The sequence below is a fragment of the Leucoraja erinacea genome, chromosome 19, assembly GCF_028641065.1.
Source record: "Leucoraja erinacea ecotype New England chromosome 19, Leri_hhj_1, whole genome shotgun sequence".
Classification (NCBI taxonomy): domain Eukaryota; kingdom Metazoa; phylum Chordata; class Chondrichthyes; order Rajiformes; family Rajidae; genus Leucoraja; species Leucoraja erinaceus.
This window is the reverse complement of record NC_073395.1, coordinates 15,390,955-15,409,087: the sequence shown is the minus strand read 5'-3', so window position 1 is coordinate 15,409,087 and position 18,133 is coordinate 15,390,955. Positions and strand designations below refer to the sequence as shown.

The 18,133-nt window shown below is 40.4% G+C and overlaps 1 protein-coding gene across 7 annotated transcripts in view; it reads right to left on the bottom strand.

The window, feature by feature from the left end:
• Positions 1–18,133, bottom strand: part of cnot4b (CCR4-NOT transcription complex, subunit 4b) — a 120,864-nt gene that overhangs the window by 46,176 nt on the left and 56,555 nt on the right. For 2 of the 7 annotated variants that reach the window (XM_055650364.1, XM_055650369.1), the window contains exons 7-10: positions 17,239–17,372; positions 8,687–8,744; positions 6,984–7,236; positions 6,558–6,611 (exon numbers count right to left, since the gene is read on the bottom strand). In XM_055650364.1, the coding sequence (XP_055506339.1) occupies positions 6,558–6,611; positions 6,984–7,236; positions 8,687–8,744; positions 17,239–17,372 (499 nt within the window). The remainder of the gene's footprint in view (positions 1–6,557; positions 6,612–6,983; positions 7,237–8,686; positions 8,745–17,238; positions 17,373–18,133) is intronic. The other 5 variants (XM_055650366.1, XM_055650370.1, XM_055650367.1 and 2 more) reach the window with 3 other exon arrangements.

Below are 18,133 nucleotides of genomic sequence, written 5' to 3'. Positions count from 1 at the left end.
ACAGGCCCAGTCTGACAAGATTGAGGAATACACAACCCCCCCCCCCCCCCCCCCCCCCTTGCCAGGAAGACTAAGGGATGTACTGGTCTGAGATTATGTGTGGTTCCTCTATCATCCCCTTATATGTACATACTTGGTTTCCTGTATTCTTCATACGTGTCGGTTCTTTGATCGGGGGAATGTGGGAGGTGCTAAACGGTGGCATTAACATATAAAGAGCTTTGCAATTACGGGCAGGCAGCTTGACTTTTTGCCAGGTTGTAACCTGTGTGAAGACTCCTGCTCAATAAAACGTACGTTTAAAGCAACCCCTGGTGCCTGGTCGATTATTGTCGAAACAACCAATGTGAGAGAGAAACGTGAATCAACAAGACGAGACGAAGATCAACTTATATCAGTGATGGCAAGAGCAAAGTATGGAGGAGAGAAGGAACTGCCCAAGATCCAAAGCATACCGCTTCATCTGTGAAACACGGTGGTGTCTTATGGCCTGGGCATGTATGGCTGCTGAAGGCACTGGCTCATTTATCTTCATTGATGATACAACTGCTGATGGTAGTAACATAATGAATTCTGAAGTGTATAGACTCATCCTATCTGTTCAAGTTCAAACAAATGCCTCAAAACTTATCAGCCGGCGGTTCATTCTACAGCAAGACAATGATCCCAAACATACTGCTAAAACAACAAAGGAGTTTTTCAAAGCTAAAAAATGGTCAATTCTTGAGTGGCCAAGTCAATCATCCAATCTGAACCCAATTGAGCATGCCTTTTATGTGCTGAAGAGAAAACTGAAGGGGACTAGCTCCCAAAACAAGCACATGCTAAAGATGGCTGCAATACAGGCCTGGCAGAGCACCACCAGAGAAGACACCCATCAACTGGTGATGTCCATGAATCGCAGATTTTAAGCAGCCATTGCATGCAAAGGATATGCAACAAAATACTAAATGTGCCTACTTACATTTACATGACATTGCTGTGTCCCAAACATTATGGTGCCCTGAAATGGGGGTGAAATGGGGTGGCGGGGGAAACTATGTATAAACACTGCTTAATTTCTACATGGTGAAACCAAAATGTATAAAAACGGTCTTTATTAAAATTTGACAATGTGCACTTTAACCACGGGATTTTTTCAATTACAAATCTCAAATTGTGGAGTAGAGACAAATAAATAAATTATGGGTCTTTGTCCCAAACATCATGGAGAGCACTGTATGTTTTAATGTTGTATGTTAATGATATGGATGGTGGAATTGATGGCTTTGTGGCCAGGTATGTGGATGATACGAAGATAGGTGGAGGGGTAGGTGGTGCTGAGGAAGCAACGAGCCTGCAGAAGGACTTGAATAGGTTGGGAGAGAAGGCAATTAAAAGGCAAATGAAATACAGCATAGTGTATGACCATGCACACTGGTAGAAGGAATACGGGTGTAGACTATTTTCTAAATGGGAAGAGGATATAGAAATTGGAGGGGCAAAGGCACTTGGGATGCTGGTGCAGGATTCCCAAAAGATTAATTTGCGGGTTGAGATAGAATGGAAGGCAAATCCAATGTTGGTAGTCATTACTAGAGGACTAGAACATAAAAGCAAGGATGTACTGCTGAAGCTTTATAAGGAGTTAGCCAGACCATATTTGGACTATTATGAGCAGTTTTCGGCACCATATGCGAGGAAGGCTGCACTGGCGTAGGAGAGGACCAGAGACTTAGGAGAATTATCCCAGAGATGATTAGGTTAATGTACGAGAAGTGTTTGATGGCTCTGGGCCGAAGGATGGGGGGGGGGGGGGGGGGGGGGAAATCTTGTGAAACCTACCAAATAATGAAAGGTCTAAATAAACTGGATGTGGACAATGTTTCCAGTAGCAGGAAAGTCTGGCAGTAGAGGCACAGCCTCAGAATTAAAGGACACACCTTTAGATTGGAGTTGAGGAGGGATTTTGTCAGTGTGGTGAATCTGTGGAATTAATTGCATTAGGTGGTTGTGGAGGCCAAGTCCATGGGTATTTTTAAAGTCAAGATTGATAGATACTTGATTCGTATGGGCGTCAAAGATTATGGGGAGAGGGGAGGAGAATGGAGTTGAGAAGGGAAAATAGATCAGACATGATCAAAGGGGAGCAGACTCGATGGGCCGAAAAGCATAATTCTGCTTCCCTGTCTACGAACTCTCTACCAGTAATGGCTGTGCACGGTAATGTGAATATTATGAACTTGAAAAACAGCTAGCAACGTTCCAGATTCTTGCACAATAACACAAAGAATCTGCACTAACAAAACGTGGAGAAAATCAGACAGGAGCTCAGTGTTTTTTTTATTTTTTATAAACACATTAGAGTGGGAAGTGGAGAGTTGTCAGGGAAATTCGTTGCGCACACAAACAAGCAGCGTGCATTTATATTGACTGGTCCAATCAGATGATGTGTGGGAGACAAGTGTATTCATGGTAATCTTCTTTCTCAGAACATCATGGAACAAACTAAGGAACAGGCTATCTTAAATCTAGTATGCCATGACAGAAAGTTAATGAATAACTTGGTAATTAAACATCTGCATGACTGATCATAATATGATTGTCATACTGCAGTGAGTCATCCTGCTCAGAAACAAACCCTTTGGCCCACCATGTCTGTGCCAATCATTAAACACTCATTAACACTAACCCCATCTTTTATTCTTTCTGCACTTTCATTAATCCAAGATTCTATCACACACCAGCACACCAAGGGCAGCCTACAGGGCCAATTAACCCCCCAACCCGCACGCCTTTGGGACGTGCAAACATCGTGAAGTATCTGAAGAAAAGCTACACAGTCACAGGGGCAATGTACAAATTCCACACAGACAGCAGAGGTCAAGAGTGAACTTGGGTTTTGGTTCTGCAAAGCAGCCAGACAACGGGCCGAGTTACTGTGCTGTTTATCTTGCGAGTCAGCAAAAGACAGAATGGAGTTCACAAACCCGATCAAACCTAAAACTGCAGCTTTGAAGGTGTCTGCTAATGTAGATTGGAGAAACTAGATTAAAATATATAACCATACAAAAATCATGAAGAATGAAATCTAGCTTCCAATATATAGCTTCCAAGGCATTCGAGGGAGGCTCAACAGTGGCTACTGAAAGTAGTTAAATATCATTAGATGAAACAAACAGATTTTAAAGCTATAGAGTTGAGCCTAATAATTGAAAGAAACATAGAATTTAGATCAAGAAACTGGAAAAAATAGAAGATTAAACTTCGGAAAACAGACTGCAAAAGCTTTTAGAACCATGCAAAATGGAAAATACATCTTTGTTGCAACACAAAGCATTCCTGAAATATTAGAAAACTGGTGGCCACTGAAAGGAATTAATCGGAGAGATTAATTAGACACAAACTCCCACATCCTCAAGATTTGATGAACGACAGCTGAGCGTTTGGACAAGTGGCTGGAAAGAAATTGAATGCATTGGTGTCGACCTTCTACAGTTCTTTAGAATATACAATGGTTCGTGTAAATAAGGAACAAACCCAACCTCCAATGGAGAGTTAACAGGGAATGTAGACCAATCAACTGGACAAAAACAGGGAGACAAATTACCACTTTTGATAAGTAAAACAGTGAAGTTGGGAACATTGGTAGAGAAACATGGGTGTGCTAATGCTCAAATACGGTCATACAACGGGGAAAACTATTAACATTTGCTTTTATTGCAACCAGTTTGGAAGTTATTACCCCAACACTGGTAAGATTATATCTGCATAGTTCTTAAATGGAATAAAACATTGGCTTCGAGTAAAGCAAAGCTTCTATAGGACTGACTTCTGGCATCAGAGGACCATGACTCGAAGTATTTACTCCCTGGAGTTCAGAACAATGAGTAAATCAAAATTGTCAGAGAGAATAACAGGGAGGTACTGGGATTTTATTTTGTCTTGTTGGGGGGGGGGGGGGGGGGGGGGGGGGGGGGAAAGATAGGTCATTGTGAGATTGTGGTGTCAGAATGCGAGTGGCAAATTTAAAGGCATGGCTTTATGATTTTGTGTTTCAGCGATCAGTAAATATTCAGTTTTTCAGTATGCCCACATTGGGATTAGATAGTTGCATTTTTTTTTTTTTAAATTAAACAAAATTGGGAAGGTAGACTAGAAAAAAAACAGCCATGATCTTGTTCAATAGCAAATGCAAAGAAATGAATGCTCTGCTCCAGTTCTTATTCCTCTTGTTCTGAAGAAATGTAGTTAGACATTAGGGCTGATTAAATCACTAAATCTGGAAATTCAGGAGAACATCCATTTAGGGGCATAGTGGGATAATGAAGACAATGACTACACATAGTACAAAATTAAAGGATACTATAATCAGAGGTTGTGAGTATCAAAAGTAACACCACTGAATAAACGGGTTCAAGGATGAGAGATAATCTGTTAAATGCTTTAAAATAAAGTATTTTCATAAGGTCAAGTCAAGTCACATTTATTTATATAGCACATGTAAAAAAACTCTCGTTGGCCAAAGTGCTTTACATTTGTTAGAAGAATAGCACAACAAAACAGACTACATACATATATACATGTAGCCCTCATTCAGAGGACGTCATGAAAGGCTTGGGAGTATAGATAAGTCTTTAGTCTTGACTTAAAAGAGTGAATGGAGAGGGCAGTTCTGATGGGAAGGGGGATGCTGTTCCACAGCCCAGGGACTGCAACCGCAAAGACGCGGTCGCCCCTGAGTTTATGCCTAGACCGTGGGATATTCAGCAACCCCAAGTCGGCCGATCTGAGGGGCCTGGAGGTGGAGCGGTGGGTGAGAAGACGTTATGTAGGTGGGGGCAAGCCCATTGAGGGCTTTGTAGACATGGAGGAGTATCTTGAAGTTTATACGGAACTGCACAGGGAGCCAGTGGAGAGAGGCCAGGATCGGGGTGATGTGGCCCCTTTTTTGGGCGCCCATCAGGAGTCTCGCTGCAGGGCTTTTTGGCCCAGTTGTAGGCGGGACAGGGAAGATTGGCTGATGCCAGTGTAAAGGGAGTTGCAGTAATCTAGGAGGGAGGAGATGAATGTGTGGATGAGGTAATGTGTGGATGTGGATAAGGTAGATAGGTAAACTGCAAAATGGCAGGAGTGTCCAAAAGTTAGAGCACAAAATTAAAAAAAAACATTATTAAAGTCACTGGATTTCACAAGGAACTTCATTTCTAGTGAATGCTGAGCATATGAAGTTATCTACTCCTTTGAGTGGTTGAAACAGATAGTCTGGGTTTAAGGGAAACTCCAGCAGATAGAGACATAAGGGAGAGATATGAGAAGTGGGATCAAGTTCATCAACATCCAATTTAGGTTGTTAAGATGAATAATCTGTTTCTTCTGTAATTTTTCCCTTAGATCATAAATACTCAGTCCTGGGTTGATGGCCTGGCTCAAATTCCTTTCACCAGAACAATCTACCTGGAACAAATGTAATTCTTTATACCTCATAGGACATCCACCCTAAGCCATGGATCTGTAATATCTCTGAAAGAGGGATCATTCATCACAGGAGTAATTTACTTGGAGCTCGAAGATAGTGTATTTCAGTGAAGCGAGGTGAAAGCCACCCCCCACCTGAACTACTGCTCTTCTCCCATGCAAATAATGGGAATTTAAAATCCTCTGCAATCTTTGCACATCCCCAAAGCAATCTTTGCACATCCCCTAAGCCTTACCACTCTTCACTTTATGTTCATGTTTCATGTATTTTGTGTTTTTTACGACTGTTGGCAAATTAATTTCCCTCCTGGGATAAATAAAATTTTATCGTATCGTATAACAAATGCCCAACCTTAAGAATTATAGGACCACTCGGTCAACAAAAGTCTCATTATTTACAAGTGGCCAAGTGCAACGTTATTTCAAGATACTGCCCCAAAGGCAATGCTTCCGAATCACATTTTAATGTTGTGGATGTGAAGGCCCTGCAAAAGCTGAAGATAGACTTTGAGTTGTGGGAGAGACCAGATTCAAAACTCAAACTTTAGTTTTAGTAGACTGAAATGTATACAAATTAATGGAATTAGGATTAAAATGCAAATCCTTCCTCCAGCAATGTCACGCCCATTAAGCCACATTTATGCATTCAGAAATGAAATTCTCACAATGATGTTTAAAATTACACTTTTGAAAACTCCTGCAGTCTTAACAGAACAAAACATCAGCAACAAAAATAGAGAATGCTGGAATTACTCAGCTTGTCAGACTGCATCTGTGAAGTGAAAAAATGTTACTATTTCAGGTCAATGACTTATTGTCAAATGGACGCATCAGCTTTGGTAGTAATCTGACACAAAAGGAGAAACATGCCTTTAGAATTAATTATACTGCAAGCAGAGCATTGAGTTTATTATGTTATCTCCAATGCAAGCACTGAATCTATTGAATTGGTTGCACAATTATTTGTATTAGCAGGAATTTTATATCAATGTTGACTAGTCGGCATCATCTTAAGGCAATCTCATCCTAATTCTGCATCAAGACAGCAACAAGTCAGCTGTGCTAGCAGAGTAAGCCCTCTTAAGATACAACTGGCTCACCTGCAACTCTGCATGGGTGTAAACTTGGATTGGACCTCATTTTATAAAGTACATCTGCAAAATAAGTGCAGCAAAAATAAAGTTTGTATTGCCTTACCACATTTGCTGATCTTTGTTTAATCACAGCAATTTACAGATAATTGGAAATAAAATTAACAGTGCTTTGCCAAAACAGACATTATAGGGTGAAATAACCCCACAATAAGTAACTGCAAGCATTAGGCACACTGCCCTAAGATCAGTTATAATATTTAAATCTAACCATTCATTATGTTGTTCCAAGTCACATGCATGCTTTTACAGTGCTTCATCTTTTTACCCCCAATTCGTAGATTTGTGCATTTGACCGACACAAAGTGCCTCAAGTAATAAAGTACCAAGTATGTCCCCCCACATCCACCGGTATACTGCCAAAAAGGTACATACCTGATGTGAAAAGACTCTGTGGTTCTGGTGCTGTTGGCCAGTCGTGTGTTGATGGCGATGAAGTGGGATATAGCAGGCTGTTGGGGAGAGGGTTGGGGTGTCTGAAGTTACTGTTATCTGAAAAGAGGGACTGGGATTCTGCTGCAGCGCCTTCAAAAGGAGACCGCGCATTGTGATTGGATGAACTAATTGGGACAACTGGGTTGGGTTTTGTTAAACCTGGCGGTGGCGACGGTGTTTCACTTGGAGGGATCTGTAAACAGACAAGCGGAATATTAGTCTTTACAATACAGATGAGACACTCCATCAACTAAAGGGCTTCCAACCATGCTGGCACACCAAGCTTGAAATGCGTTGTACCCAACACCGAACCATTCATACCATAGGTGGAGATTTACTCAAGTTGAATTTAAAATAAATATTTTCTGATTTTTGAAAAAAGTCAATAAGCCTATTTTCTTCAAAAAATGAGTTGGTCAATCCGTTCCATCATTCTAGTTCAATTAACTAATCACATTTCTTGTCGATTTCAAATGATGAGTGAAATCAAGTTACAATTTCTGTCATTGAGAAACCATTTGTTCAATCCTTAAATGGTCAAGTTCTCATTTTGATTGTTCCCACTTGCTCTGTGATTACTTGACAAGGGATTTTTTTTAAATGCAACCCCTTTGAATTTATCCTCAGGAGGGAAGTTTATGGGCACAGAAATAGAATTGTAAACATTCCAATGACAACTACTTCCAAACCAACAATTTTTTTCATCTACAAAGAACTTGGTGTTTTCTTCCGCCAAAAGTATTGGGAAAACAACGCACATGATTCATTCATCAGATTCAGATCACAATTCTTTAACAGTCAGAACAACATTTTGAGAGCATCGTCAACCTGCCACACAGGTGTTGAAAATTCACCAACAACAACAGCAACACCTATTAATAGATCTTAAATGCCAACTTGTCACTGTTGTTCACATTCCAATAATGGGTGTAGGATGCGATAGTGGGATAATATAGAACTAGTGTCAGGATGATCGATGTCTGCGTGCACTCGGTGGGCCTCGGTGTATCTCGAAATTAAAGCTAAACACTATGCCACCTTCATCAGTTAAAATGTCTTTTGACCAGTGGTCAACCATTGTGGCAAGGTTTTAAATTATTCTATCAAAGGACGAGGAAAACTGGCGCACAAGAACATTTCAACTGATCCAACCAAAATATTCTCATACATTTCACGATCAGGGCTAGAGTCAAGTTTAAAAAAAAAAAAAAAAAACCTCCACCATTTGACTTTTCATGATGTAGTTAGGGAACATAGACATTTAATTTGCCTATTTGAAGGCACTGTAACGGCCTGGATGAGGTCGGGGATAAGGCCAGGCACCAGGCAGGTTCAGAAGTAGTTTAATGAATCATGGCAAACACACAGAACACCCACGAGCAGGCACCCGGGAAACCTCGTGGGAAGACAATCGTCCCCGTCGCTCAAGAGGCGAGGGGGATGACCCAAAGAGTGGCCTAACCCCCAGGGACCGCCACAGCAGCATCTGGGCAAATGAAGTGATTTTCCAATGCTTAGATTATACTGATCATTCACGGGACAGGCAATGAAGTGGGAGAAACAGTTAAATAATAAAGCACTTGCTTATGGCGAGGTAATTAATTAACTAGAAATATTTGATAGAAAATCCAAATATGACTTACCTGTTGTAAATTATCACCATTTCCTAAACTGAGTGCTTCAGGTGGTTTATCCACTGGCCTGCAAAACAAACAAATTGCGACAATTTGATCTAATTTGTCCTTGGTGTACATGTGTGCTTAGTTTAAATAGCTTCTTTAAAAGAAACAAGAAAAAAGGGGCCAATGCTTACAGTGGACCCCACCAACACTTAAGGAAGCAAAATGACAAGTGTGGAAAAATACAAAATCAGCGGGAGTGTGTTATGCTGATGTTCTTTAAACAAGTTAAAACAGCAATCAACAATGTGCGACTCAACTGTAATTTGGTTTGTAAAGTGCGAAAGTTGATAAATGGTATAAAGAGGGAAAGATTCCAGCAGCACCTTGCACTTCAGGTATTTGATTTTGTTTTAATTTTACTTCAATTACTTAACAATTTGCACTTAATACTTCTTGTTTTTAAGGTAAATAAATAGTGTGTCACTGATCATAATAAGCAAGCTGCAAGACTTGGATAGATGGAGACTGATCGGCTTTAATTCAAGTTTTTTTTATTGAAGAATTCATCCACATATATGAAGTATTCATGCAGGTTTTGCTCCTTTTCACACAAGTGGTGACCAACACAAATTAAATCTAATCTGAGGCTTAACAGAATATTCAGATAGTTACACCATATTTATTCTTCCTATGCTTTCAGAAGGAAGCATTTGCAACTTCTATTGACAATAGAGTAGAAGTCATGCTATTGGATCAGTTCCAAAGCAGTTCAATTCCATTCTCTATGATCAATACATTGATCTTTCAAGATTTCAAGAGGGTTTATTTGTCAGGTGCATATTTGTCATTTCAACCAGAATAATGCAGCAGTTCTGTAGGTGCATTAGATGCAACAATTTCTAAACGATGGGACAAAAACCAATGTGAATCAACCATGTTGGTGCAAAGTCCACAGTGGCTCACTGGTGGCGTAAGGTTATGTGAAGTATTCAAAGCTCTGTTCACAGATTATGCTGTCTAAAAGGAACAGTACATAAATGCACAATAATGCACAGGGTTTGTGATCCCAAAACAAAATATTTTTTGCAACTCTTGGAGCAAAATCCAAAACAAGGATGAGTGCAAGTGGGGAGAGGGGGCCATCATAAAGCATGCAGTCTCAATGGCTGAGTGAAAATTGTTTCAGGAGACTTTAGGTTTTCCATTGAGCTCATGAGGTATAGGTCCAAAGACATTGCCAGCTTCGCACCTCAATTAGATGGCTACTTTTCAAGTGGAAAATGTGTTTTGGAGACTGTGTCATGGAGTGCCACAGTAGCTCCAACCAAAATACTGTTCTTGGTCAATATTCAAATATGAACTTCATAGTAGGTGCGACTTCCTGGCTCCAAGAAACTGAAAAGAATTGATAGTTGGCCAGATTTGCTGCGATATCAGCCAAGAATGAAACCCAAGACATTCAAATTAGTGTAGCTTTCTCGCATAACCAACGAGCGATCGAGAAAATCTAACGTTTGGCAGAGAATCCTTACTCGTCAGAAGAAGGTGGTATTTTTATCTGACAATATGTTGTTGGGAGCTCAAAATGATTCAGACTTGATGTAAAAGTTACACTTTATAGGACCAAGTCGTGAGAAAACAGATTATGACTATTTGATTAACGTTCTCCCAAACATATGCTGCTCACAAAGCTGATTTGATCTCGTGGACTACTGGGCCTTGTCAAACAAAAAAACTATTATGTTGACCATCCATCATTCTGTAACAAAATGGCCACTGTGTAATCTTCGTGAAGACTTTTGAACTGGTCCTGAAATTAAAAATACTTCCATAAGCACTTGGCAAGCATTTAGGATATCCAGTAATGTTTCTTTGTATGTGCATGTTGGTCTGGTGGAAAAAAAAAAATTACAATATGAAGCCTGATGTCTGAAAGGTTATGATTATAAACCCAAAGGTACTATGTACTTCACTTCTCCCTACTTCTTCCTTGCATAGACTACCTGTGCTCCTGCAGTTCAATAATGGATTAATTGAATCCCCCATTGTGGCTATTGTCAGGTCACTGGCTGGTAAGGATACACAATGCCAACATTACATCTTTGACTGATCCCCTTTGGAAAACACCAAGTGAAAAGCATCTCTGTGATGCTGAAACTTATTGTTGTCAGTTTGGTAAATGTTCAGTATTTCTGCCGTTCTTCCCCCTTGCAGACCCCTACAATAAATTAAAAGATTTTTCACCAGACCAACATGCACATACAAAGGAACATAACTGGATATCCTAAATGCTTGCCAAGTGCTTATGGAAGTATTTTTAATTTCAGGACGAGTTCAAAAGTCTTCAGGAAGATTACACCGTGTTTCTGGTTTTCAATCGAACAAACAAGAGTCCTGGTTGATGAATGTCACAGAACAGGTCCCGCGAAACAATATTCACCAGTTTCATGGTGACTGTCCCATGTTCCCTGGACTGGACATGCCAATTTAATCAGATTCACAAGGCTATTGTGGAAGAGTTGTAAAGATTGCACAACATGCCGAGTTATTCTTTCAGGTTAAAATTTTATACTGAGACAAACATCAAATTTAAGAAAATACAAAATGAACTGTATATCTCATCACGATTTAATGGATAGATAAAAAGAGACAAGGGTCATCTATCCATTCTCAAAGATTCAAGTCAATATTCCAAGATATGAAATTGTAAAACAAATTGATAATCTGATTAAGTTGTGCATGCATGCTGGACGCTACATAGATTTCACTGAATTAGCATTTCATTGAAATACAAAAAAACTTAATGGGAAATCCATATATTGAGTTCTCCTTCTGTACGACCAGATTATCAACAGCAAGTCATTGGCTGGTTATTTGGTTTTTGTTTTGCTTATGTCATCATGTATCAAGTTTGCTGCACACAAATTCAATACAGCGTCGTAGCCTTCTGCATCATAGCTGCTGTGGCTAATGCAAGAAAAATCATTCATCTCTTAGTGATTCAGTATTAATTTCAGGAGGGCAGAGGAAGTTTGGAATTTTTGCAACATGGCCGTTTTCATCATCAAATGTTACCATTGCTCTCAACATGGCCAACTGAGAAAGAGGGTGTCAAATACCATGACTCAAATCAGACACAAACTCGTGTTCTCCTTCACAGCATTGACCCAGTGCCTGCACAATCCAAAGACGTGGATTACCTGTAGAAGGCATGTATCCACGTTGAAACATTGGATGTGGCCAAAACTGTTCTAGCAAAATCCTCTAATGGCAGGACAATATTCAGCAACATCAAACCAAAATCCTCTACATAAAGACATTGACTATTCTAACAGTTCTCACTGTTGGACCCCATTGCCGACATGCCTAAACCAGTCACTCAAAACAACCACTCTTCGCCAGGGACAAAATGGAAATGAGCCACCAGGAGGAAACAAAAATAACTTTAAGGATGTTCACAAAATTTCCTTCCAAGAGGTAATAAAGCATAAACACATGGCAATCCCTGTCTGGCGAGTTCTCAAAATGGACTCAAAAACATTCAGGAAAGCACAAACAACTTACTTTTCCATGACAAGAGTCATGTGACCATATACAATAAATAGAAAGAGAGCACAACATTCTGAAGAGAGCCCCATCTGCTCCACCTATGAAAGAATCTGAAGATTAATCTACCTCAGAACCTCAAAAACTAGAGTGGAAGCCAACCTTGACCTAGGGGGACTGCTCAAGAAGAAAAAAAACAAGAAGTTAGAAGCACAGAATAAAACATGCCCATTGCATTCTAGAGCAAAAACTGCAGTTCAATGTCACTTTGTTTTGGAAAAATTGGTAATATTGTAAAAAGTTGCCTCAGTTAATCTAAGAAATTATGTCTATATGCTGTCGACTTTCTTCAGTAAAAAAAAACAAAAAACAATTGCTTTGGTTTACACTAAAGTGCTTTACATTCTATAGAATTGGCTGAATAATCTGGTTCAAAAACAACTTCAATACATCTTCAGTGGTGTGTGAACCTGGTTCAAACAAATTTCCCTGAGAAAGATAACCTGATTTCTGTCTTAATGATGACCCAGGCTGAAAGCCATACTGTTAATCAAAAATCCTGACAAACTTAAAATGGACGATTCCTCAGATTTACAAAAGTTTAGGAATTGTCCACTTGGAAGATAGTAGCATGATATTGTTTGTTATAGTCAAGTGTTTAATACTGGAATTATTTTTTTTTAAAAATTGCTATTATAATAGTATACTCCTCAGAGGAATCTCATAGCTACACTTCCCATCACAAAAATGAATAAAACATCCATAAACCTACAAATGCACAGCAAAGTACAGCTAAAGTAAAACATATTTCTCAAAAATGCAATTTAACGTGGTCAATGCTCACAATATCTTCAGGCTCCTTTCACAAGTGGCATGGAAAGAAATATTGTGGGCAGCAAGAGTAGTGCCAAAATTTCACAGCAGCTCATTATAACTGTAATAAAAATGCTCATGAGGTTTTTATGCGTACTTTCTCACATGAAATTCACTGCTAAGTGAATATACAAAATTGTAGAATTTAGCTTTTTTTCTTAAAACAGAACAAATTGGCCAGCAGCTGCAGTGAGGTATCAATTGAATTAGTGAGATGGTAAATGGAATTCATTCTAGATATGCATTTGGCCAAAGCAGGCTAAAAAATAAATAAAAAATTTAGGCACAAAGAGATACAAAAAGTTTGTGATGTATGCAGATAGATTATTTGTAGAAACCACCATATAATCTAAATGGCTACTTTCATTAGCTGAGGAGTAGAACAGAGGTAGGGAGGCAATATCTGAACTGTGTGGAGCATGGATGATCACTACATGCAGCAAGCATATGACAGTTTTATGCATGAATACAGAGACTGCAGATGCTGGAATCAGGATCAATCTGTGGAGGAACTCAGAGGGTTGGCCAGCTTCTGTGAAGGGTTGAGGCCCTGCATCAAGACTGAGAACAGAGAGACAATAGGCAGTGTAAAGGGGAGAGGAGGAGTGGCGACTCAAAGGCGGGAAGGTGATAGATGAACCAAGGAGGAACGAGGGATGAAGGGCAGAAGGAGTCGGTTGGAGGGGGGGGGGAAAAGAAGAAGGTGGAGACAGACTGGAGGGCGACAAGTGGGATAAAAATAAGGAAGTTGATAATGGGAGGGGTGGGCAAATGAAACCACATGGGGAAAGGGATCGGGTGTATGGATAAGAGAACAGAAAAGGGAGGGCCAAGTATGGATTGGAAAGGGAGGGGAAAAAAACGACCAGAATTGAGGCGATGGCTATAATAGGCCTTTGTAGCCAGCTGTAGTTGAGACTGCAAAAAGGTGCCTCTTGTATATAGTCTCAATGGGCTGCTCTGTACTTATTAGGGGATTGTGCTTATGTACGGTGATGGTCTAGCTGAGATGTCTGCAAAACAAATATTTCACTGTACCTTGATACACATGATAGTAAAGAAATCATTGAACCACAGTAGAGATTGAGAAATGGTTGGCATCCTTACACACGACAGGATGGGAAGTGGTGCAGTCAGTCGGGTTTCAGTGAGTTCAGTGGATAGTTTGCCTCCTGTGATGGAAACCGGTGTAGAAAATGGAGAGAAGTGCTGCAATGGGTCCAAGTGAATTTGAGAGCATGGTGGTTGTAGGTAGCAAAATAATAACATTGACAAGTTTGACACGGTGTAGAAAGCAACAACAATGCAGTTTTTGTAATGGAGAAATAGTTGGAGTGGAATCAAAGGATAGGAAGAGGGGCTGTTTCATGTAGCCAATGAAAAGACTGGCATAGCAGGGTCCCAGATGACTATCCATGACTACACCATTTATTAGTAGGAAGCGAGATAAATCAAAAGAAAGATGTCCAGGGCAAGAACAAGTTTTGCCAGACAAATTAGAGAGTTGGTGGAGAGGAATTGGTTGGTTATTTGTTGCAGAAAGCAGAGGACTTGAAGAGATTCCTGATGAGGCATAGAAATGTATAAGCACTGGAGATCCACAGTAAAGATGAGGCAGTGGAAGGCAGGAGATCCAAAGTTGTTAAAATGATGGAGGATATGTACGGTGTCCTGGATGTAGGTGGGAAGTCTCTTTCATCATGTTGAAAGAATTTCCACGAGTTAACAAGTTTCTCGAGTACCTGCCGTTAGTGTTACGAGTTCCGCCGTTCCCGCTACGTTAATTCTACGTGATTACCGCGAGTTTGCTTTGTTTTAAACTCGGGATCACTCGTGGGTGGACTCGCACTGTGAGACAGGGCCATGAATCTCCAAAACTAGGAGCTAGAAATTGGGATGCAATTAGTTTTCCTACCCCCCCCCCCCCACCCATCATAAAATGCACTAAAACATTATATTTTGTAAATGCTATCATTCCGTGAAACTAGACATTACGTAAACTTGGCAGCATATATATTTAAAGGCTTAAATAGTACAACATGAAAGGCATCTGCATGGCTCATGCATCTCCCTAACATCAGAAAGTTATCAAACCATCAGAACGAAAGGACAGTTATTACTTCTATGTAATACAAGCTGATTGAAGTTGGAGGCATATCAGGAACATATCAATAGCGTGAAGGAAAGAAGAAATTGTGGCCAAATAAAAGCTGCCAGTTCTGGTACAGCCACTTGTACAAGATTTGCATCATACTGAAGTCTTCCCTGCAGATTTAGCACTTTGGTTGCACCTTGCTTATGGCAATAACAGGACAGTGAAGCTATAATTTAAGGTACAGCTGCACCTTAAGTATAGCATTGGTTTTCAATGAGACTTCATTGCACATCAAGCAGGGAAAAAACACCAGCTCAAAATAGGAAAGTACAGCACAGAAACAGGCCCTTTGGGCCCATGTTTCACACCTGATGCTAAACTAATCTCCTCTACCTGCAAGTGATACACATTCCTCCATATTCATGTGCCCATCTAAAAGCTCTTAAACATCACTATGGTATCTGGCTCCATTATCATCCACAGCCAAACGTTCTAGTCAATCACCACCCCCAGTGTGAAAATGCGTGACCCGCATATATCCTGTAAACTTTATTTTCCTTATCACCTTTAAGTTTTTACCTCTAATTTGACATTTGCACCCCAGGAAAAAGGTTCTGACAGTCCACCCTTTCTAGGCTCTGGGTATATAAAAGTATTTAATATACTTCTATCAGGTCTCCTCTCAATCTCTGGCATTCCAGAGAAAACAATCCACGTCTGTCCAACTTCTCCTTATAGATAATCTTCTCTAGTCCAAGCAGAATTCTGGTAAATATTCTCCAAAGCCTCCACATCCTTACTGTAACGGGGTGACCAGAACTGTACACAATACTCCAAATGCAGCACAACCAAAATCCTCTAAATTTGCATCATGACTTTGTGACTTTTGTACGGAATGCCCTGACAGATGAAAGAAAGTAGATCATATACCTTCTTTGCCATGATCAACTTGTAGCGCCACTTTTTAGGGAGTTATGGGCTTAAACTTTAAAATCCCTCTGTACATCAATGGTCTATCCATTAACTGTATACATACCCTTTACATTTGACCTCCCAAAGTGCAGCACCTCACGCTGCTCTGATTAAACTCTATCTGCCATTTTTCTGTCCATTTCTGTAGCAGAACTATATCCTGTGGCACACGTTAACAACATTCCACAGTCCTTAACTTCAGCAACCCTGGTGTCGGCTGCTAACTTATGAACCAATCTAATTATATTTATGTCTAAGTAATTTATATTTACATCACAAACAGAGGTCCCAATACAGATCCCTGCAGAACCCCAATGGCCACAGTGATCCAGCCTGTGCAATCCCAACATTTCTCTTACTTTGTCCTTTCCAATTTGCTGTAACAAGTGGAAATCACAACATTGATGGAGATAGGATGATGGTTCAGACAAAGTGCTTTGCCATCATTTGTGGTAAGTGGAGCAGAAATCAAGCAAGAACTATGGCCTAACAGAATCCACAACATGAATACAGCAGTATCAGTTATCTATAATACCAGTTGTCCCGCCGCAAATTGGAGGAGCAGCACCTCATATTTCACTTGGACAGTTTACACCCCAGAGGTATGAACATTGACCTCCAATTTCAGGTAGTCCTTGCTTTCTCCCTCCTTCCCCTCCCCAGCTCTCCCACTGTCTCCACATCTTCCTTTCTTCTCCCCCACCCACCCCCACATCAGTCTGAAGAAGGGTCTCAACCCGAAACGTCACCTATTCCTTCGCTCCATAGATGCTGCCTTACCCACAACGTTTCTCCAGGATTTTTGTCTACCTTCGATTTTTCCAGCATCTGCAGTTCTTTCTTAAACAGTTGTCCATCGTAATCAGGCCAATTATTTTAAAAAACAGATCAGACCAGTTTATAAATTTAACAATCACAAAAAGGCACTTTTATGAGATAGTTTAGAGTAAAGTGATGTACTTAAGCTACAGACAAGACTAAATTGGACCAATGTATCCGAGCAGGAAAGGAAGGAATGCTTGTGGATTAACATAAATACAAAGAAAAAAAAATGCAGGCCATTGCAACAGGCCAGTTCTGTACTTACGCATCATACCTCTGCTGTGTAACTATTTTGTTCTTATTTTTGTCGACTGTGCTGGACGACTGGTGTAAAAAGTTGGGATTCATTTTATAAAGTTCTTGGAGCAGCTTCTGTTCATATTCTTGATGTTTCCCTGCCTGTAGAGGAAATTAAATACAAATTAAGGAGTGCAAGGACAGTAAAATAGCACAAAGCACATGAGCATGACTAAGATAATGAGGTTGATCTCACTATAAAATTAATTACAATGGAGAGAAGTGGGTGGGTGTGTGTGTGTGTGTGTGTGTGTGTGTGTGTGTGTGTGTGTGTGTGTGTGTGTGTGTGTGTGTGTGTGTGTGTGTGTGTGTGTGTGTGTGTGTGTGTGTGTGTGTGTGTTTTTAGGAAAGGATTTAACTCCCCCCACCGCAGAATGAATTCAATTCAACTTTAATGAATTGATGCCATCGGGGCCGGCAGCTTTGTGCTTATTCACCTTGCTCAGTGCATCTTGTACAGCAGAGGTGGAGAGACTGAGGGGTTGTTCATTCGGGGGTGGAGCAACTTTGGTGGCTGGAGTTTTGTTGTCCCGGTCAAAGCGAGCATAGAAATGGTTTAGCTCGTCCGGCAGGATCATATCAAGATATCAATTGGAAGAGGAATAAGCGGTTTGACCTCAAAAAGTATTCACTCAGTTTAAACATAGAAACGTAGAAAATAGGCGCAGGAGTAGGCCATTCGGCCCTTCGAGCCTGCACCGCCACTCGATATGATCATGGCTGATCATCCAACTCAGTATCCCATCCCTGCCTTCTCTCCATACCCCCTGATCCCTTTAGCCACAGGGGCCACATCTAACTCCCTCTTAAATATAGAGAATGAACTGGCCTCAACTACCTTCTGTGGCAGAGAATTCCAGATT